Source organism: Ambystoma mexicanum, chromosome 7q (genome assembly GCF_040938575.1).
Source record: "Ambystoma mexicanum isolate Mex_15411 chromosome 7q, UKY_AmexF1_1, whole genome shotgun sequence".
Classification (NCBI taxonomy): Eukaryota; Metazoa; Chordata; class Amphibia; order Caudata; family Ambystomatidae; genus Ambystoma; species Ambystoma mexicanum.
Genome location: NC_090941.1, coordinates 153039960 through 153063811, shown reverse-complemented (window position 1 = coordinate 153063811; position 23852 = coordinate 153039960). Strand labels below are relative to the sequence as shown.

Below are 23852 nucleotides of genomic sequence, written 5' to 3'. Positions count from 1 at the left end.
GGATGTAGGGGCAGACATGGAGGCCTGAGGCTTCGAATACATACAGGCCTCCGCAACAACTGAGGAATGCGGCTGCGGGTGCACTGACAGAACTAGAGCATCCCCCTTAGCATGCCTATACTTGGCATCCAGGCACTTATTGGTAGGCTGTGTGGAGTGTGGCTTCACCCAGCCTTTCTTGGCTAAAGCTTTGACATCCTTCTGCAAAGGTATGCCGGTTCTTAAGGTTATGCGGATAGTTAGCACTTCTGTCAATACCCCTGCCTCCGGTTGTTCAACCTGCGGCTGTGGGATAACCAGATACTCTGAGACGCCTGATAGCCTCTCATGGATGGCCCTAGCAGAGGAAGGAGTGTTCTGATCCTCATCGTCATCCGTGTCCCCCGCTGTGTCCTGCAGGTCAGGTGCTGGGGGGTGTGTTGGGGGCAGTTGTGGGGCGCTGACAGGCAGTGCTGATGTTTGCGTGCGGGCGGAGCTGCCGTGACGACATGAACCTGGAGCGGTGCAGGAACCTGGGCCTGTACTCGGGGCATGACAGGAGGTTGGGCTGTACAGCAGGAAGCATGTCGAATCACACCCGACCCCCGAGGATGGTGGCCATCTCATGAGGGTAAGGAACTTTCAAAGAACCTGTCCTTGCAAACTGTAGAAGAGTATACAGGCGTGGGATTGGGTACTTGGAACTGTACCTGTGCTCTCGCCGCACCCTGCCGGTCATAGTTGGGCTCTGTGAATCGCCCCGGTGCGGATGCCATTGGGTAAGAGGTGGACCAGGTAACTGGTGTTGACCAATCCCACCTAGACGTGCGTTCAAATGCCTGCGTGATGGAATGGGAAGACCCTGGAAGCACCGCCATTTTGTCAGGCTGCGCTGCTATGTTATCCTGTACTGTGCTGCGTGACAACTGATCTACTGGGATCAGCCTCCGCCTGCGCGGTGGATTACGATGGCTCTGACCTTCCCAGCACCTCATATGTACCTGGTAGGCGGAACGCCCTTGGCCATGTCGCTGGTAATGCATATAGGTGCCCCCTTTGGATCAGGCCCAGTATCAGTGCAGAACCCCTAGAGGAGGTCCCCGGTAGAAGTTCTGCTGCCCCCTCAACGGTGGGACCGGGCAGGCCTGTGGACCAGTCAGCCGGGAGCTTTGAGCCTCGGTCCCTTTGCTGGTCTTACGACCTGGAAGGCCCCTCCCGCTTGAATGCTCCCCAGGGAGGGTGTCGCCCTTGCGGGGTGCAGAGGAGCACAGGGCGCCTACCTTTGGCCTGGTCTTCCTGCTGGCGAACGGTGGTGATCTCGAGGACAGCTCCCTCGACCTGGCCAAGCGGTTCTTCAACGAACGCGGGGCGAGTGTGTTGCACAACAAGCAGCCGTCCCTGCCGTGGTCCAGACCAAGGCACTTGAGGCAGAGCGTGTGTGGATCAGACGAGGGGAAGAAACCCTTGCAGGCCGGACACCTGCTGAATCTCACCGCCGCCATGGAGTGTGGCACCAGAGAGCCGAGTACATTAAACTCTGAAGAATTGCCTATGGACAAAAAAGGGGAAAAAATATCCTGGGGAAGTGCGCATGGAATTATAAAGCCTGAGGCCTAACCCAGGAGCGCTGGTGAAATTAGACTGCTCCCGTCGATGTGGAAAAGAGGACTGGGAAGGTTCAGTTTCCGGTCCCTAGCGAGAGACGCCATACAGTTTGGAGTAAACAGGATGGGACCTAGGAGTAACGAGAAAAAAAAGAAATAAGAAAATACAGAATAAATCAGCAACATGGCATGCGAGAAAAAATACTTTTCAATTGCCGTAACACTAGTTTGAGGGGTGCGGGGGTAAAGTTTGAGGAATGATCTATTAAAATCCTACAATATGCCATTCTAGCACACACGCTAATAGGAAGTGAGATTAACTAGATCAAATATGCTCAATTTTTCATGCACTTAATTTAAGAATATTTTATGATGCTACCATCCCATATCACTTTTGTTACTTCTATGATAAAAAAAATGTTCTTGGTAAAAACCATGCTGTGCAAAAGAATATCCAGCAGTGTTTACACGAACTCCAAACTCCTCTTGGAAATAGACTATCATTTTAAGAATATATTCACCTCGGGAATACCAGTGCAATAGAAATGCAAGAACCAGGACGGGGTGATGGGGTAAATCATGAGCTAGTGCTTTAATTATATACCTACATGTGAAGCATAGGCCTTAAATGTGTTGTACTCTTTAATTAGACCCTAAATAGAGAACAAACAAAAAAAAGTGCTTGCTTGAAAAATCTGACATCAACCGTTTTACAACAGCATATAAAAAGCATATCTCCATTAAAAATCATACAAGCTACAGCGAGATACTCAAATGGCAATATGAGTGGAAGGAGGTAAGACCATCATACAGAGTTTCACAGTGATCAAGCAGATTATATGGAGAGATTTAGAACACTACACGGAAGCCATCCCTACCCGCTACCCATTTCCTATATCATCTAGTGCCCTGTGGGAGATCCACCAATGATGGACAAGGCTCAAAGCGGGCCCAGATTACCCCAATTGGTGGTTTTCCTCTAGGTTTTCATAATCTTCAAAACACCATAAAATACCAACATTAAACACAACAAATGAGACATACCTCACACAATAAGTTACATTTAATGTATCAGAATAGAAAATAAATCATATTTGCAACTAAACATCTGCAACAGTGTTATTTGCTCCAAACCCTACCTGCTCCCAACGATCACTGTATGAAACATGGCAGTCATAAAATATGAGGTACTTACTTTTAGTGAATCAAAGCAGGCAATAACTCGTCCATTTTCAACTTGGCAACTTTTTGGCGGATGTGCAAATTTGCATTCCTCATCTGATCGCGAACAAGTTCCCCTTTGAAACTGCCTGCACACTTCAAGCGTCAGCCATTTTGTATCACGTACTTGAGCCACATTCAGAGCCATGTTGGAAATATGTATTTCCTTGATCGCAAATATAAAACCAAAATAAAAGGCAGCTCAACTCCTAATGAATCAAAACGCACTTTGGGAAAAATAAAAACCATGCACCACCTTTAACGGTGACACTGGAGAAATAAAAATGTTTTTATCCAGTTCTAAACATGCAAAGTTGCATGAGAGAAGACTATATCCCACAAGCAAGGAGTCACTCGTCAATCAATAGTTCCCACTTGAAGACTTTAGGCTGCAAACAAAGCATGCTAAAACGTATCCCGGGTGGCAAAATGACAGAATCTCTTTATTGTTCTGCCAAAGAACAAACGTTTTAAACAAAGTTACTTGCACGCAGTAGGACTGCTAGAAATTCTTAGTCCGCTTGAAGATGTTTAAAATAGAAACACAAAAAAACAGTCCATTTTAATACAGCCAGCAGTCGTCCTCGCCCACAATTTCTGTTTCCGGTTTCTTTTTCCTGTTAAGAGTAGCAGATTCTTGGCAGAAACGAGAGGTTTGATCCGCCACACACGTGTTCAGGGCACAGTCTAGTTGGCAGCAATCACGTTTCGAAAAAATACAGGCTGGCCCAGAAGCAATTCGCGGCAAAAGTAACCTCGGACGGCACTTTTTTTTATAATGTATCTAAAAGGAAAGAAAAGCCATTAATCGGGATCTTCAACAAAATGCTACACACCAATTAGTAATCTGCAACTGTGTAGCACAATTTATCAAGCAAAATCAAGTTGGGTTTGGAGCCAAGCATGCGACTTAGATTGCAAACTCGTATTTCAGCATAATTCCAGGCAAACATCCAAAAGAGGAGAGCAGATAACAAAGAACTGTTTTGGAACACCAATAAAAAACCGTGGCACACATAAAAACAAGCGTATTTTTGTGTCATTTCTGGAGCTTAAGATCCCAAAGCTACCGACCAGAGTGAAAGCAGTTCACACTTTCAGGTTATTCAATCCTTCGCCACTTTATAAAACGGCTGAAAGAAGGAGGGTTGGGGGTTCGGGGAGACTTGTACCAATAGTGATGGAGTTAATGTAGAATAGATAACGAAATAGAGGTTCGGTCACTACAGGGTTAACATATCCAAGTCCCAGGATTCCCAGGCACCATCCCCCTCCTCACCTGCTCTACGTCATACGGCTCCTGACCCAACACGTTTTATCCTTCATATTAAATATCAGCGTTGTATTGATTTTTCATTTTTACTTTAGTTACTTTCAGGAAACGTTATTTCTAGCTCATTTTTATATTATTTCTTTAGTGAAAATGTTTTATTTTCATGTACACTAAAAACAAACGGTAGGGGCAGCAGTGGCGAGCAATAGAACAATCGGGTTATAGCAGCAGGATAAATACAACGCCTAGGTATAAGAGAAAAATAAAAAAGAAACACGTCAAGTCGCAAAATCATGCATTAGCGAAAACAGTAGGTACAGTGAAGCCACAATTGAATTGCAACAGAGCAAGTAAAATGACATGGATGAACACGTAACAAGAAGCACATATTAAAAACAATGTCAGCCATACACATCTAGGAATGGACCTCATACGTCAGTGAACTTATCAGTGTCTCCAGACTGCTTGAAAATAGCCCTCTCATATGTGGACAGTCATTAACTCTTCCACCTAATCGTGCATCCAGAAGAAAGTGGATGATTTCCATGCACGCAAGATCATCCTTTTTGCAAGCATTCAACTCTGGAGAAGCCAGATTTTCTTACAAAATGGCACATCCTCTAATGAACAAATCTCCAAGAATCAAAAAGGGAAGCTTTCCTTGGGATAGTACAGTTCAGCACCAGGCTCAAACCTCTCACAGACCCCTTCCCAAAAGTCTCTAGTCTAGGCTGCAAAACCAAAGTAAATGACTCAAGGTACCCCTTGCCAGTTTACACTTCCAGCATTGCTCATTCTCCGAAAGTTGTTTCTTAAACATTTGTTCCGGAGTCCAATATGTCCTCAGGACGATTTTAGTTTGGAGGGTCCTCAGACCTCAGTCTATGCTGACCAAACTGACACTATAGTAGCATTGTTGCTAGCAGCCAGGGTCAATTGACTCACAGTACACCAGTCCACACATTGGCGAGCTCAGAATCCTATTGTATTATTTCTGTGTACCCATTTCAAACACCACGTGCAACTTGACAAATGACATGTATCCCTGCTAACAAAGGATAAATCAAAACCAATGACCCAATATTTTTGGACAGCACTTAAAAATATTCAAGTATTGCCAGTTCAGTTCTAACACTGCACTCCACGTAAAAACTTTGTATCAATCGGAGAAGAGTGAAAGGTTCTGAGTCAGCAGAGCAGCACTGACAATTCCCATGACTTATAGATCACTACGTTTTCACAGGAGTTAATTCTACAGACAAAATGGCCCCTTATTATTTGACACACAAATGCCTTGAGGTGGCGATTTGAAATGATTCAAATTTAGGGGGTTTCCAACAATATATAAGTAAAAGAGTTAAAAAATATATATTACAAACAAAAAATAGAAAATTCCATCACTAACATTAAACACCTTGTACAGTTAAGAGATGGAACAAGTTACTTACCTGTAACTGTTGTTCTCCAGCATGGGTCTGGCATGGATTCACATGCTCATGAATATTCCCCGTCGTCAGGCTGGGAATCCTCGGTAAAGAAAAAACCAGTATCAGTTTCGTTTCTGATCTGTCTTTCGCAGTAATAACCAATCACTGGTCTCTGCGTCATACTGACCACAGCCAATGACTGCCCTCTACCTAAGCACCGCCTCTGGCAGCCATCTTCAGATTTGGAAGCACGTGAAGTGGCAGTATGACCAAGTGAAGAGCCGCAGAGGGGTAGGCGGGAGGGTTCGCATGTGAATCCATGCCAGACCCATGCTGGAGAACAACAGTTACAGGTAAGTAACTTGTTCCTTCTCCAGCATGGGGTCTGGCATGGATTCACATGCTCATGAATAAAGAATACATAGCAGTACACACATGCACAACCACGGGAGGTGGCAAAGGCTCAACATTAAGCATCACATCAACTCAACATTAAGCATCTTACCTCCTCACCAGGCTCACCTCAGGCGAACAGGTTGCGCAGCACTGCTTGGCCGACCCTGGACTCCTCCCTGGAATCCCGGTCGACGCAGTAGAATTTCGTGAAGGTGTGCGTCGACCTCCACGTAGCAGCCCTGCATATGTCCAGCAGGGGCACACCAGATAGGAACGCCGTGGTAGCTGCGATCGCTCTGGTGGAATGGGCTCTCGGACGGCCAGGCAGCGGTCGGTTTGCCAACCGGTGACAGCACATGATACAGCCGGAGAGCCATCTGGAGATGGAAGCCTTCGAGAGAGCCTTCCCCTGATTGACAGGTCCAAAGTTCACAAAGAGTTGTGACGTCTTCCGAAAACCCTTCGTGCGGTCCACGTAGAACTTCAGCGCTCTAGCTACATCCAGCGAGTGCAAAGTCCTCTCAGCCGGCGATGAAGGCGACGGGAAGAACACAGGTAACACCAAGGGTTCGTTGAGATGGAAGTTCGACGGTACCTTGGGCATGAAGGAGGGGTGCGTCCTGAGCACTACCCTCGTGTCGTGGAAAGTCAAGTACGGGGCCTTGCAGGAAAGGGCCTGGATCTCTCCCACTCGTGCGGAGGTGATGGCCACAAGAAAAGCTGTTTTCCACGATAGAAACTTCAACGGGGCCGAGTGCAGAGGCTAGAACGGAGGTCCCATGAGCTTGGTCAGCACCACGTTGAGCTCCCACGCCGGGGCCGGAGCCTTCACCGGCGGGAACGATCTGAACAGTCCCTTCATGAACTCTTTCACCAGACGATGAGACCACAAGGACGTCCGCCCCGTGGTTCTGGTGTATCGGGAGATCGCAGCAAGATGAATCTTGATGGATGGATCCTTCTTTTCTTGGTAGGGGGAACACCAGAAGGTCCCGGTTCTGGATCCCCCGACGGGAGAGGTTCCTCCGTCGGTAACGGTAGCCTCGTCCTTATCTCGGAGCATAAGGACTGTATGGCCAACAAAATGGCCGCCGAGTTGTCTTGCGGCGCTGGCAGAGGGGAATCCGACGGGCGAGCAGGGGCCCCGTCGGTATCCTCGACGATGTCGTCGTCGTCACCTGCGTCGGGGTCCATTCCGACGGGCTGGCCTTCTTCCACGCCTAGGCCGTGGCTTAAGACCTCGATCAGCTCCTCTCCTGAGGTTGAGGCCGAATCTACGACGACGCCCTGCCCCCCCTTCTTCTTCCCCACGGAGGGTTTAACGGGGGTCCTATTGATGGGCACAAAGGAAGACTCCCTCCGAGGAGGCAGGGAGATTCTGGGCCCTGAGGTCGCCTCCACTGGTGCAGCCACCACAGGCTGAGCCAGGGCCGCCGCGACCGTTTCGATAGAGGGCTTGGTCGGATGGATCAAGGCCTTCACCACCTTAGGTGCGCTCACCGCCTTATCCTTGAGGGAGGGGGCACTGCCACGCTCCTCCTCTGCCTTAGAGCTCGACCGGGGCCTCTCCAGGAGCTTCGCCGGGTGCTCGGCCTTCCTCTTACCCGACCCAGAGCGTTGGCTCGTGGTTGATGGTGCCGGGGAGGGTGCGCCCTGCCTGGCGCCCGTACAGCCCGACCGTTCGGCGCTCCCGGTGCCAGCGGACTCGCGGTGCTTGGCCTTATGTTGGGCCCCCGTCGCCGGGGCGCCCTCAAAGGTCTTAGAAGACCGCTCGGATTTCTTCTTCTTCTCGCCAGACGGGCTCTTACCCTCCAGCCAGTTGGCGAGACGTTGATGGCGGTCCTTCATGGTCCGTTCCGACATGTTGCCGCAAAACGCACAGTCCTTCTCCACGTGCGTCTTGTCCTCATGAAGGCAGTAAAGGCAGAAAGAGTGTTCGTCCTCCTTGAAGACGTTCTGCAGCTGGCATCCAGGGCAGACCCTGAACAGCTTTCCGGGCGTCGAGCTTCCCTTCTCCTGGGCCATCTCCGAGACCGGGCCTGAGAAGCTTCTGGAGTCCTCCGAAGTGTAGCTCGACGAAATCTTCACCCTTGAGGGGCACAGATGAATCCGACACGGGTCCCCGTTGATCGGATGTAGGATCGGTGGAGCTTGAGGCTCTTTTGACCGAAAGAATCGAAGTTTTTTGTGAAAAAGCGCGAAAAAAAGCACTAACGCTCGAGAGCAATAGCACGAGGATCCCAACACATGAACGTGCGGTAAAAATCTGAAGATGGCTGCCAGAGGCGGTGCTTAGGTAGAGGGCAGTCATTGGCTGTGGTCAGTATGACGCAGAGACCAGTGATTGGTTATTACTGCGAAAGACAGATCAGAAACGAAACTGATACTGGTTTTTTCTTTACCGAGGATTCCCAGCCTGACGACGGGGAATATTCATGAGCATGTGAATCCATGCCAGACCCCATGCTGGAGAATAAAAGAGCTCCCCACGCCATGAAAAACGCCCATCCTACAAGGAATGGTGTGCCAAAGTTTACAATTGCAAAAATAAACACGCAATCGAGAAGCCAATAGGGCTGGCTGTATTTAATGGCACTTGATTTCCACATGCCTGGCTACGCCCATCATTTGCCTAGCGACAACCGCTCATGTACTATCAAATGGTAGATGCAGCTTCATATGGTGAAGTATACGGCGGGTGAGGGCTGGTTTGCTCTGGAAAAAACAAATAACCCATCTACAGTCAATCCGTGCCAAAGTAAAGTGTTGTGTGCTAGGCATAACCATAGTTTTCCTAGGTGCACCTAAAGTGTCAAATGCATCCTTGTATGTTAGGTGGAGCTCCCATGTGAATTATTTTAATTTATTTGTATAGTTAACACCACTAAGCAAATGGTCAACAGCTATTTTAAATGGACCAAAAAGAAGACACTATGAATGGCAGAGAGGGAATATTTAAATGTTGAGATTAATGGCAAGTTCATCAATCTTGATTAATAGCGGGTCTATAAAAGTGCAATGAATTGTAGCAAGGAGGTGGTTTGATAAAAGTAGCTCCTTAAGGTAAAGGGTTCCAGAAAGAACCTTGCATCTCATCAATCAACGTATCTGAGATGGGCATTTTTAGGAGTGGTCGATGTGGCAGATACTTCCATAGGTGGTCACATTTTGCCATCTTATGCTTAGTTACCGCACACACATGCCAGATTTCTTGCACGCTCACAAAATAAAAACACCACATGACCAGCTTCCAGAATACACTCTTCCTGAATACCAATATTGGGACAAGAGTACTTGTCCCTGAATGAATTATAGCTCACTCCTTACTAATCCATTTCATTTTGTTTAAAGTGCAGTCCTAGCTTGAGAGCAACGGCGCGCTGTACAGAGTGTGGGTAGCCGGCATTTGGGATGGCAGCTTAACTGTAGCACAGTACTGTGAGGTATGTGCCTCCATTGGAGTTAGTCTTTGGTCACATGTTGAAAGAACCATGTTTTGAGAGATTTGCGAAGTGGAGTATTGCGGGGTCATTCCGAGCCGACAACAGGATAGAGTTCCAGAGGGTGGGTGCATGACAAGAGAAGGATTATTTGCAGGTCCTCTCTTTGCGGATGAGTTGTGATTCAAGCCGGTTGGTCGATTTTCTGCGTGAGGAGCGTGTGCTGCCAGATATGTAGAGCTTAGCCGCCAGTTATATGGTGTGCTACTTTTGACGGCTTTGTAGATGATACATGCAGTCTTGACCAGTATCCTGGCTTGGAATGGAAGTCGATGCATTTTACATAGGATGGGAGTAAATCGGTCGAATTTCCATGTTCTCGTAATAAGACGTGCAGCAGCGTGGTGGACTGCTTTTAGGGGAGCCAAGTGAGCAGCTGGGAGCCATCAGGAGAGCAGTTACCCCACCGATGCGCGAAACCACAAGGGCCTGCACTACAGTCCGAAGTCCTGCAGCAGGATGACAGGTTTGAATTTTCAAAGATAGAGATTCAGAACCAGGCTATTTGGGCCTTCTTGGCTATGTGGTTCTGGAAGGACAGATTGCTGTCAATCGTGAAGCCTAAGGATTTTGCTGAGTCAAAATCCTTTTAGGCGCATATCATTGAGCCATTGTTGGACACGCTTTTTTAAACAGGTGGACCAATGAGGATGGGTTTAGTTTGACGTAGGCAGTCGACATCCAGGACTGTATGGTGTCCTGCGCGCTATTAACTCATGTACAACTGTGTATTGGTGGATGGCTGTATTGGGATCTTTGAGAGAGTGTCTAGATCCTGCATGTAAAGGTAAAAAACAATTGGTGAGAGGATGGAGCCTTGGGTTACTCCGTAGGTGGCCTGGAGTCAGTTAGAATGCAACAAGTTCATCTCGACAACCTGGTGTCTGCCCGAGAGGTAGGAGGTAAACCAATTCTGGACAGTGCCAGAGAATCCCATCCTGTCAGCAAGGAGAGAGAGAGAGAGAGAGAAGGATGCGGTGGTCGACGGTGTCTAATGCAGCAGAGAGGTGAAGGAGGATGAGTCACCCTTATCCATGATTTGGAGAGCATCATCCACCACCTGGATGGTGGCTGTCTCGATGCTACACTTTGGTCGGAACCCTGACTGATAGTAATTTTTGAGGTGAGTTGTTCAATACTGGGGAGTAGTTGTGTACCAAATACTTTTTCCAAGATTTTGCAAATAAACGGGAGGTTTGTAATGGGCCTGTAGTTGGCTAGGTCGTCTGGATATAGGGTTGGTTTTTTCAAAAGAGGTCCTATGAGACCAGTCTTAAGGGTGTCGGGGAATGATCCTTCTGTGAGGCAGGCATTGATGTTGCTGAAGAGCGCATGGAGTGCCGGGCTCATCAATTATTTAATGCCTGAGGCCGGAATACATCGTCAGAATAAGAAGTAGGTTTTAGAGAGGCAATCAGTTTTAGGAGACCCGAGGGAAAGAGCAGAGAATTCGGGCCAGAGAGGCAGCATTCGTGCCAGGATGATAATGCTGTGAGAGGTTGATTCGATGGTCTCTCAAAAAGTCTATTTTATTCGATAAGAAATGTGTTGATTCCGTTGCATTTTTCCTTGAGTTGATAATACCATGGGGTAGGCTGAAGGTTTGGTACAATGCTCAACTACTTCAAAGAGGGCTGTGGTCCTGTTAAAGGCTTCCGCAATGGTGGTGGAGTAGTAAGCAGTTTTGGCCTCGGTAATCGGGAATCCTACGGTTTTCGTGCAGAGATTTGAGGTTGGTGAGGTCTCCAGAGTTATGGCTTTTGTGCCACCATTTCTCTAGGGCTCTGATTGACCGTTTGTTGGAAGCTAACTAGGGGGTGTACCATTGGCGGATTGTGTGGCCTTAGCCTGGCTGGATTTTAGGGGGGCACGAGTGTCCAACAGTTTCATAGCAGAGTTGCTGAATAATTCCAGGAGGCCCAAGGCATTCCTTGTGGTGTGGAACTCTGCTAAGCTTGTTTCTAGCTCAGTGACCAGGAAGAATGGCCATCAAAAACATGTGGGGAGGATGGGGTAAACCATGTTCCAGTGATGAACAGGGCATCAAGGTTGTTGTACAAGATGAGGTCAGCAATCGCTGCAGCTTGAGTGTCTGCTGAACAAGCATTTATCAACCTGAGCAGGCGTGTGCATGTGGTATGTGGGTGTTGGATGGGGCAAGGGCAATATTAATATTGATGAGCTTCGCTATGGTAATTTGTCAGGGAACTTGGCCATTCGAACCATAATGAGAGTGGGGATGGGCTGTGGAGGAAGAAGACACATGGTGATGTCTTTGGACTAGTACCGTTCGTAGCGATTAGTTTGTAGGTGAAATGCAGGATAGCCGGTCAGGGCTAAACAAAGGCATTTACATAACCTCACTGTGTAAAGGTTTCTGCACAACCACTGTCCATATACATTTTGCATCACTCTCTGCAACTTCACTAGAGTGCTACATATGTAAAAATGCATTCTCTCGATCAGTAAAGGCACAATACAGTGGACTATAGGGTCCAAAGAGCACACTACATCATTATAGCTGTCACCACAGCGCTACAGTTCTCTGAATGCACTTTGTTTTATATTGCTGGTAACCGTATCGGGCTAATTAGTCTATAAAGCATCATGGCTCATAAAAAAAAAAGTGTTTCTAAAAGATTGTCCAATGTACAAGCTGGCCTCTCAGTACAGATGCCTCAACAGGACTACGTGCCTTGCACAGTTCAGATCTGCCCCCCACACGCGTATTACTCCACTCGGTATAGAAGCGGCCACACGACTACATTTCTATACATGCATCATCCCTTACACAGTATAGATTCCTCCAAAGGGATATATGCACCTTGGTAAGGAAGTCTTATGGTGCACCCATACATTTGTGAGGCAAACCCACAGTTCCGAGCCTTCCTTAACAGGGCTTCACACACCAGAGTTGGCTTTGGCCCACCAATTACACAACTTCCTACCATACTTCAAATATTAGAATTAACTCAAATATTAGAATATGCTCATCCTCCTAGAATTATCTGCTGCACTGGATTTCAATCATCCAGCTCTTCCTCTCACTCTGCCACATCAGCTTCCAGGGTACTGTCCTTGACTGGGTCACCTACTATCTGGTTAAAAGATCCTTCTGCATCCTTTGGAACTCTGGCTTCTTTGCCTCCCACACTCTCCCTACCAGTAGGTGTACCCCAAGTCTATGCCTGCAGACCGCTTCTCTTGACAGACTACACCTCATATTGTAGCAAACCTTTCTCCTTGATCCCCTCTTGCTATCCCCAGAGCTTGCAAATGGTTTTTTGTGTTTGACAGCACTCTACAACAATGTATAACTTCCCCAGCCATGACTGAGGTTCAACCTCTTGATCATGTGGGGGAAAAAACCACTAAACTCCTTTGTCTCTACCAAGCTGTTCCCACTCTTTCCCCGAGCACACTAGCTTTCTGCTATAGTCTCTGCTGTGAATAATATCTCTACCGACTTGCTCCTCTCAAAATTCTGAACGTAGCCACGACAGTGTTCACCTTCCATGAACCAAGTCCACCTCTGCATGCTACATCGACATAGGATGGCTTACCATGGCCAGCCAACACTTCACATTTTTTCCATTCTAAAGCTAGCCATGGACTACCTCCAAAGTCAGCCAGAGTCAAATGTCTGGCTATGGCTTGGGTGCCTCTGTGAAAGAAGAGCCCAACTGTTTAGTGAGTCTTAAAAGCACTGTTGCAAAGCATGCTGACCTGTTTAGACAGACGATTACATTGCTCTCCGGTTCATGTATAGTTCCATTTAGCATGATGAAGATAAAGCTGCAGTCCTTGTGCTTAACAAAGTTTCATATATTTTTCAAGTAGGTTTACACTTTATGAAACAGAGCATTTTTCTTGCGCCTTAACACTGTACATTAATATACATTCTATAAAGGAGACAGAAAATACATTCCCCACTCAACAGTGATCTTTACATATCGTGTGATGCTGAAAAACCCTATTTATACCAATAGTCTTGAAAAAATAGACCTAGTACTTATTTGTTTTTTTATAATATCAAAAATAGTTTTTCTTTTATAAAACTAACTCTAAAACAGTGTTTTCAGTAAAAAGGACCCCACAACACAACATACAGTGGATACATTTACAATACAAATTACTAGTTTCACTCACATCCATTCCTGTAACATGACAATACAATACATCAACATATAAAATTTATATAATGATTTAAACATTTCCAATCACTGAGTGTTATTAACTCAGAATAAACAGTCCCGACATGTTTCAGTTCCTCTTGGCACCAAATGCATGAACCTTCTTCAGGGGAAGACACTTTTAATTTTTTCTCCACCATGTAATCCAGGGCCCCAAAAGTACTCTTCAAACCGTACTCCTCACAAGTAGGATTGCTGCAGTGTAGGTGTGCCTCAGTGCACCCAAATGCCCTCCGACCTCTTTCAATAAGTCTGATCCTGTTCTATAAATGGTTCTTTGGTAACCATGAACCTGATTCCAGCTATTACGCCATGCCACTACTCCTGCGTGGTTGAAGAGATTGTTTACATATTCTTCGTCGCTGTTAAATTGTCCACAAAATTGTAACCATCAAATCAGCACTTCATCACCCGCGACATTTCTCCATTATCGTTCCGCGCGGCCTCCGCGTCATATCATTCTCCGAGATTAGGGGGGAAGTGAACCAGCAAAAGACAATTAAGCGGGAGCAGCGTCCGGTCTCCCCCAGTGCGCGCACTGATTTATCTGCATGCGGCCCGCGCTCCGCCCTGTGCTGCGGAACTGGGGGAGACCGGACGCTGCTCCCGCTTAATTGTCTTTTGCTGGTTCACTTCCCCCCTAATCTCGGAGAATGATATGACGCGGAGGCCGCGCGGAACGATAATGGAGAAATGTCGCGGGTGATGAAGTGCTGATTTGATGGTTACAATTTTGTGGACAATTTAACAGCGACGAAGAATATGTAAACAATCTCTTCAACCACGCAGGAGTAGTGGCATGGCGTAATAGCTGGAATCAGGTTCATGGTTACCAAAGAACCATTTATAGAACAGGATCAGACTTATTGAAAGAGGTCGGAGGGCATTTGGGTGCACTGAGGCACACCTACACTGCAGCAATCCTACTTGTGAGGAGTACGGTTTGAAGAGTACTTTTGGGGCCCTGGATTACATGGTGGAGAAAAAATTAAAAGTGTCTTCCCCTGAAGAAGGTTCATGCATTTGGTGCCAAGAGGAACTGAAACATGTCGGGACTGTTTATTCTGAGTTAATAACACTCAGTGATTGGAAATGTTTAAATCATTATATAAATTTTATATGTTGATGTATTGTATTGTCATGTTACAGGAATGGATGTGAGTGAAACTAGTAATTTGTATTGTAAATGTATCCACTGTATGTTGTGTTGTGGGGTCCTTTTTACTGAAAACACTGTTTTAGAGTTAGTTTTATAAAAGAAAATAAACTATTTTTGATATTATAAAAAAACAAATAAGTACTAGGTCTATTTTTTCAAGACTATTGGTATAAATAGGGTTTTTCAGCATCACACGATATGTAAAGATCACTGTTGAGTGGGGAATGTATTTTCTGTCTCCTTTATATGATGATTATGTTGGTTATCCCCTAACCGTGTGAGAGAGGGAATGTTAAAACAAGGGGAACGGTAGACCTTTGTATAGATAGATCATTAATATACATTTACATCAACTAGAAATTAGAACATGTGGTCAAGTGTCTAAAAGTGCAGGCTGGGATCAAATGTCATCTTACAGAAAGTATGTGATACTGCATAAATCATTCAAATTAACTGTGTCCATCTTCCAAATTTGGGATGCCAGTTATGTTTCCTGAAATGGGACCTGAGAGACAGCACATCAAGCATGGTTTGATGTTATGGGGGGCAGAGAGGAGGATGGCAGGTATTGGGTTTGGTGTTGGTTGGTGGGGAGGCAGATCGCAAGGTATGCGTCTTGCTGGCTCAGCTTCCCTTTGGCACCTAGAGGGAAGAAAGGACCCATTACTGGGGTCTGGCACCACTCCTACAATGAATTCGTCATCTACTGGCAACCTGGCCAAATCCTCTCCTGCTGCACAACACCAAACTACCCTAGATACCAAGACCTCCCAATCTTACTGATCCCCCACCAACATGCAGGGTTCGAAATTGAGATCTGACGGGCAGGAGCTAAAACCAGCTCCTGGGTGTGTGGCATCACCCCGTAGGCAGGCACTAACACAGGGGAACCAGAAGCTACCGGAGACGCTCTTAACGTTTTGTCCATTTTGTATGAACCATTGTGTTAAAAATGTATATTTTGTGTTCTAATTCTTCTTTATTAACATTCTCAAATACTCAGTTAATGTCACATTTACATGTTTAGAAGGCACCAGATGGACATAGGAGCCAAAAGTAGCTCCTGGTAGCTGTTCGTTTCAAGCTAGCCAGGCTCTACTAGGCTAGAAGCAGGAACTAAATAACCCACAGCTCCCCTCAATTTCGAACCCTGATGTGTTGCCTCTTGCTTGCCCCTCCATCTCCATACTGGAACCCTACCAGACACTTTCCCTCTGGAAATAAAACTAATAAAAAATGTCCAGAATAACAGGGTACAAAATCTAATTTCGAGGACACCACTTCGAGAGTCCAGACAGAATCCATTGATCTCTTACCTCTGACATGATCACCAGCCTAGTTCTAACACCTGTTCATACATATAATTACCATAAATTGTAAATAATTATATAGAACCTAGGTTTATACCATGCTCTGTGCCCTGTTCCCCTTCCTTTCATTACCAATTGAATGGATCATCCACTGTTACATGCAAATACAACCTTTTGTAATAAAGCATTCAGCAATGGGGTTTATACGGCCACTCATATCACCTTTTTATACAGTGTGTTTCAAAGCATTATCTTCTTGAAAATAAATACAAATAAAAATAAAAGGTTTTCATGCAAGTATGGGCAAATACCAAGGCAGAGAGAAAGGATCTCCCCAAAAAGTTTGTATACCATAGATGGGCACCTTGCATGGCTACACCGAACATGACGGGCAGAAATGTTTGCTCCATACATTGTTCCCAGAAGATGACCAGGGTGCCCAAAGGGAGTAGATCCCAACATCTACGCCCATTTATTTCAAAATGGATAAAGCACACCCGAAGCAAGCTTGCTTTACATGGGCACACATAAAATGGCAATAAAGACTAAAACCATGCAGGGTCTAACCACTTCTGCCAGAGGAAATTATTCCTGGAGTAACAGATCCCCCGGTGTACATTTCTGGAAGCTTTCTTTAGAAGCGACAGTCAACCAGAAGGTTCTCTTGGGTTTTACTTGTGTCCAACTAAGGTGGTTTGTTTGGGTACTGGTCAAATCCAACATATGTCAGTAAACCATTCCCCCTATTTAGGACCCGTTAGGTCCACAGACACTAATGAAACACACTCAACTATCACTTCATACACAACAGGGATTCTCACAGATCTGAAGCTTTAACAGTACATGGGCACTTGGTCCTCTCCACCAGTGCTCTAGATAAGATTTTGAAGAGGGAGTATTTTACGCCCTATTTTTTTTTAAAGTTGGGAGTAAAATGATTTTTAGTCAGTAAAAACTGAAGTCTAATTCCCAATGTGAAGATTTTATAAGCAAGTAAAAATGTTTTAACTGGAAAATTCAAAAGGTTTTGTAATCATTCCTGTGCAGCTAGCTATTCATACACATAAAAAGAAAAAGATACAGGTTTACTTCTTCCCCAATCGGTGTCCAGTCAATTGGTCGACAGCAAACTGGTCGACTGCAATTTGGTCGACACCATTTGGTCGAATGCCAAATGGTCGAATTTTCTTTTTTATATATGTGTTTTTTTTTTCCCACACGAAAACCCACAAAAGAAAAAAGGGGGTTGGGGGGGGGACCCCCCCAAAAAAAACCAAAAAAGGGGTAAAAAAATAAAAATAAAAAAATTCAACCATTTGGCATTCGACCAAATGGTGTCGACCAGTTGTCCTGTCGACCAAATGTTTGACCAATTGACTGGTAACCCTCCAATCAGGCAGTAATAATAGTTTTGTCTTTTGGTACAATGTGCACTACTCATTCAAACATTCATGGATCTGCTTGGGTGGAAAGCAGGAGCACATGGTCCTACGTGTCCGTTTCCTATTTTTTGTTGGGTGTATTTTTACTCCCATTTTTATTTTTTGGGAGCATTTGCTAATTTTTTAGGGAGTTAAAGTGGCCGATACACCCCTTATCTCTGGGGCTTCCACACCAGCCCTGCGGGTTTGGCATGACAAAAGATTCAGCACATACATTCAACCTGACAACCAGATCACCAGACTCTTCTAAACAAAGACGTGAATTTGAAATAAAAAGGTTTTTTTCCAGCACACACTTCAGCGTCTCAGAATTTCAATCCACACAGGTTCAAACTTACTCACTATGTCCATCTGAGAAGAACCCCAGATTGTTGTGAGGGAGGTTGTTACACATCTTTGCGGGTTGTGGCAGACGGTGAAATGTATTCTTCTATGCCTTGACACCAAGCCAGTTGAATGCCATTTCTGACCGCCCACCAACAGGGAAAGGCAAAAAAATCACTTTCAGAATATGTATCACTATCAACAGTAAACGTGCATTTTCCGCAGAATGATTTCTAGGAACAAACATAGTTGAGGTACAATGTGGCATTTTAAACAGTAAGGGCAATTTTTATTAAGGCACTTGTAACACACGCTTTACTGAGTCAGGAGTGGCCTTGAGCTAGGGCAAAGGCTAAAATTGTGAGCGCATGAGAAGTGTAATGACATGGACACCATTTGAGCAGTAAGCCACCAGTGACATGCTTTATAATAGCTCTGCAAAAAATCCAGTTATGGTATCCATCAATTCGAAAGAGCATGAATTGTAGCAGAGACACATTGTAAAGTAGAGATGAGAGTTTGCAACCCAACCCATGCATAGGAGAAGTTCTGTAAATGAAATTAGAATAAAACTGTGGGGATTTTGTACAAGAGGTGGCAGATTTAAGTTTTAAGAGTTGAGACGAATCAAGAATAATCAGCCCACTTAGGAGAAAGCGGGCGGGGGGGGGTTTGAAAACTACCATATAATACTTTTTACTTGCTTACCCACTATGCAACAATTTGTAATTGGGTATTTATAACGTGCTTCATACCCAGTGGTTTCTAAGCGCGGACCCGGGGATCGAACTTGTGTTGCTCCGCATCGTCTTGCTTCCAAGACGAGCGCGTTGCCCCCAAGCTATCCTCCAGAGACCAATTGTGTGTCAAAAATGCAGGCAAACCAACTGCACAACACACTGCCTGCACTCTTCACTGAAACTCTTCCTTTATTTGAGCTTCCTCCAACTATGACCCAAAGGTGATCTTCCTCGAACAGTGCACCGTGTTTTAGCTTTTTCAAGCTGTGCCCTGTATAGAAGATCCTTACCACTGTGCAAAGCCAGGCCTTCATGCACACTCCCTACTGCAGTGCCCTGGCTTGAGCATCACAAGGAACGCGCAGACTTCCTTCATCAATGTGAAGGTTTGCCAAAAACCGGATCAGTGTGGTTTTCTTCACTATGCTCTCAAGTGTGCCTTCCAGCAGGGAAATCTGTGTGAGCTTCCTCAAGCAGCGTGCAGTTCAGGTTCCTTCAACAGTGCAAGCTTCCTCCAGCGAGCGAACTTCCTGCTGCAGAGCCAGCAGTGCGAATGTACTCCAAGAGAGCACAGTGAAAGTTCCTCCAGCAATGCCTTTGATGCGAGAATGTTTCAGCGGGCCCCACATTGTGAGCTTTGTTAAACCATGTTCCAGGTTTGTCTTCTAAACACAAGAACTTAACAATTGACCTACATACAATGAACGCTCAATTGTCTCAAGGAACAGTTATTCACTAAGGAAAATTAACACGTTCAGGGATAAGAAAAGGGACAGGAATCCAAAGAGCAGAGGACATAGAACGAGTGGATTCCTGAGAGCTCTTTTAAAGGATAGGAATTCAAAAAGTTTGATACCAGATAGTAGAATGTTCCAAAGCATTGGTGCTTCAGCAGAGAAGTCCCAGCCATCTCTTCTGCTGCAGTTAAAGGAATCATCAGAAGGCTGTGGTTGGCTGAATTAAGACCATGATTATAATGTACCTAGCGATCCCCCCTCCTCCCCACCAAAGGTATGATGGTGAAGAACCTGTCGGGCATCAAAGGTCAAACATTGAATTCTGGGGGTGTGGGGGGGGGAGAGAATTTTAATACCATCTAGATTAGTGGAGTAACCAAACACAAGGTGCCCCAAACGGGCTCTACTTCATATCTGGGGGATTACAAGGGAACTGGGACATAAATAAAAAATTGATCACTGCGATAGTCAAGAGGGACCTGGGGACTAAAGGAGGAACAGGCAAAATCTAGTCTGTGTGAAAATGGAAAACTGGAATAGATCGGTATTGCTCGCTAGAAGAAATATCTTACAGGCTAGAAGCACTAAAGCCAAATACCAGAGGAAAGGGGTGGGGGGAATGGGATTTGGTCACATCAGAGGTATGATAAACGTCAACGCGATCATGAAGTTAGAGCAGACAATACAAATTATTATACAACTTAATTTTGATTGTACACCAAGAATGTGGGGGAGGGAGGGAAGATGAAAACGCAGATTAATTGAGCTGCCGGGACAAGGGAAGGGTGGATGGAAGACCTGCCATTGTTGTAAGTTGCAATAGGATGTATAATGTTCTGAAAAATTAAATAAATTGTTTAAAAAAATAAAAGTGAATTTTGAGCCTTTGGGGGTCTGCTAGGGCGGGGATAATCTGATGGCACATTTTGGCGCCTGGTACTAATTTTGGCTGATGCATTCTTTACTTTTTAAAGTCTATCTAGGTGTTGATTGGGCCAAAGTAAAGCATGTTTGAAGCAACGGAGCAAGAGTATAAACATTGGTCAGTGCAGGATTAAAGAGCGAGGGGTGCATGGAGGCAGTCATGTTGAGAGGCTTGGAGAGATTGGGTGTATGCACTGAAATTTATAGCTACACCCCGGATTCAAAGAACAAAGATGAGAAGTGAAGAGAAATCGGGGGGCAGCAGTGAAATAAGTATGGCGCCTTCACATTAGGGGTGTAAGGGTATAACGATATACCGTAATAGACACCGTGAACAGCTTAATTTAACTATAATAACCGTCACGTTGTTTATACCGGTATACCTTTTTAGGGCCTGCAGCTATTAAGTGAGCTTTTCAATCTGATTTGGAAAGGCTCCAATAAGCAAGTGCTGCACATTCTGCATCTTACAAGTTGGGATGTGGCGTTTGGCAGACAAGAGCATAGGGAAAGTGAGACCTTATAGTAAATACAGCTTTGATGCTGTGACCGCTCTTTCTCAGTGATCAGTAGTCGGATTAAAGATCCGATTTGTAGTTTTCCCACCAATTTGCAAGATGGGAGAACTACACATCCCAGAATTCAAAGGGGGGAATGAACTGGATGCCCTTCTGAGGCATGTCCATAAAAACCGTTAGCACTGTAGACTGTATGAACACTGGACCCATCAGTGCTTTGTGCTAGTATATAAACTGCCCCCCCACCCACTGTCCTCAGTGTAGATTTACACATTGTCACTAGAGTTGTTGCTTCGCTTGATACTTCATCTGCCTTCTGCATATGGCACTGGACTCAAGCAGGCAGGACAGATTCTACATTCAATTTGAAGTATCCAGAGCAATGGGGGTGAGATATTTCTCAGCTCTATCCTCGATTTGTGGCACCACCCACGAAAGCATTCCTCCGTCTCAACTCACATGACAGGGGTCCCAATGCGCTCAGACCTGGGAAAAATGGTAATGATGGGGCTGTGGTGATGTGGTGGTCTAGGCCATATTTGTGCCGATATGCATTTTAACTTTGTCATTTTCAAAAAGTTTTTGTGCCTCCATCTTTTAGAAGGTAAATGAACATGTATTGCAAGAATCAAGAAAGAAATCAACAGCACACACTGAACGCTGTCCTGTTAGGATTACATGGTCAGTGGTGACTCCAACATCAGACCTTTATAATACACCAGGCAGATGGTAAACAAGCTATAGTGATTTTATCAATATGCATCCTTTCGGTGAGTGTGTGTTGGCTATGACATTTTCACAAAAGAACCACAATGACACAGGCTTTCAGACCTCACGAGTGACCTTTCCCCCTTTAATAGGATAATGCGTTATCAAAACAAACTTTTATGACTGAACGCAGCAGGGGTCATGATGCCCCCTGGTTCCAAAATAATGCAGGTCGAGGCCGATTTTCAAAGCGATTACCTGTGACTGAGCAGCAATCTCATTGCTCAAAATGTGCATTTTAACAATTCCACTAGTCACCATTTCATTCAAGGCAGCGCCATGAAAGACCAAATCTGCAGGCGCCTTAGATTCCTGCAGGATCTGCTAAAAAATTTGCAGAGACAAGTTTCAAAATGCTGACAGTTCACGAGCTTTAAGAAAATTTCTTAAGATTAGTTAACTCCACCTGCTATACCGCGATAACCATGATGTAACGTCATTTGGCAAGAAGGTTATCATACTGCCATAAAACCAATGCATGACACCCCTAGTCACAATGGAATTGGTTTGTCTGTAAAATGGGCGGGGGAGGGTTGTGGTTGTTAATCTGTACATGAGAAATACAAACAAAAAATGCAAACAAAAAAAAAAATGCAGCCTGCAGAGAAATGTCACAATAAAAATGTACAGTAAAAAGTTTTTTTTTCTTTCCACAAACAAGTTTAATTTTGGGGTAATCAAGCCCCCATCTTATAAATTGTAATATTGTCTCGAGGATTCCTTACAGCCTTAACTTTTTTAAATGAGTTATTTAGTCACCCAACACCCGTAAGCATAGCATATACCCTTAGCTAGCATTGTCCCACCCCACAAAAAGACACATGGTCATGTCCCTATGCCTCATACATATTATTCAAACAAGTGTACCAACCCCTAGTTACTACACTGAAACCACTGCAACAATTTGCATCATTAATACTGGTCCTACTGTTAGCATTTCAAGTACTACTGATCGTACTATTATGAGCAGTACTTTCACTACTATTCTTCATAATTCTTACCACTATTGATACTTCTGGCACTCTGGGTAGTTGTAGCAGTAGAAAGGCAAGTATTAGTAGTAATACTCAGTTGACTAATATTACGATTACTACAGGTAGCAGTACTTCAAATGTACGACTCGGTTCAGGTATTGCTGGAACATCTGCAACTACTGGAACAACTACCACTACAGGCATAAGTAGAACTGGTCCTTCTGTTAGTATTAGTAATTTTACTACAAGTACTACTGCTACTAATGGCACTGCAAATGCCATCAGCCCAATATGTCCTCCTAGAGTATGAGGGCTATAATCATCTACACTCGCACTACCACTTACAATGATTCTACTTCAGACTATGAATTCTGGTAGTAGTAGCACCACAACAGACTTCTACTGTATGTCGTGCCTACTATTACACGTAGTTCTAATAGGCCTGGCAGCAGTGGTGATTGTTGCTACTTGTTACACTACTCCTATGTGTAGCACTATTAATGCAACCAGTAGTATTTCAGTTAGTGGTAATAGTACTAACAGAGGTACTCCCAAAACATCTTTTAGTGTAGGTATTAAAGTCATCACCAAAATAGTAGGCTACTTGTATTATTATAATTAGATGTTGGTAGTATAAATAGTAATTGAGCTTACTGGTAAATACATAGTGCCAGTAGAAGCAGAATCCATACCACCAGTAGACTTATTACTTGTAGAACCAGTAAAATCTGTAGCAGTAGAGGTTCCAGTTGAAGCAGTAGTGGGAGCAATCGTACTAACAACCCATTTAGCAGCATTGATCCAATCAGAAGTGCCAGCAATAATGGAAATGTGGAGCAGGTTATCTAAATATGTATCCCAATGGGTCTGTGGGAGGAGGAAGTTCAAAAGCATACATCTACTGGGGTAGTGGTTAAAGGATCAATAAAACAGAAAGGGCCTAGTCACCAGATATTGGAGTAAGGTTGGAGGGAGCAGATGTAAACAAAAGAAACCTTTTACTTTGCATTGTTGCTGTTCTATTAGAACACCCATACTGAACCAAAACCTGGCCGACCACCACGGGGCTATGAGTAGCAGGGAACAGTTCGCCGAGTTCTTCAACTTCCAAATTGCACGGTGAACTAGAGGCAGAGGCGGGAAGGCGTAAGCTCTCATGTTGTGCCATGGAATCTCGAGAGCATCCCCCAGAGAGGAGGGTCCCAGACCCCGCCCGGAGGCATACTGAGGAAGCTTCTTGTTCACCACCGTAGCAAAGAGGTCCACCTCCGGTGTGCCCCAACGTGAGAAAATCCATGAGAGGACCTCCGCCTTCAATTCCCACTCGTAGCTGACCACTGTCCGCCGGCTAAGGTCATCTGCT

At 45.1% G+C, this 23852-nt stretch overlaps 1 protein-coding gene across 13 annotated transcripts in view; it reads right to left on the bottom strand.

Moving 5' to 3' along the window:
* The window catches only part of MBNL2 (muscleblind like splicing regulator 2), a 914045-nt gene that overhangs the window by 595306 nt on the left and 294887 nt on the right, over positions 1 to 23852 (bottom strand). For 12 of the 13 annotated variants that reach the window (XM_069640650.1, XM_069640641.1, XM_069640637.1 and 9 more), the window contains one exon: positions 2779 to 3588. In XM_069640650.1, the coding sequence (XP_069496751.1) occupies positions 2779 to 2952 (174 nt within the window). In that variant the 5' untranslated portion in view covers positions 2953 to 3588. Of the gene's footprint in view, positions 1 to 2778; positions 3589 to 17842; positions 17970 to 23852 lie in introns of all 13 variants that reach the window. The other variant, XM_069640638.1, reaches the window with a different exon arrangement.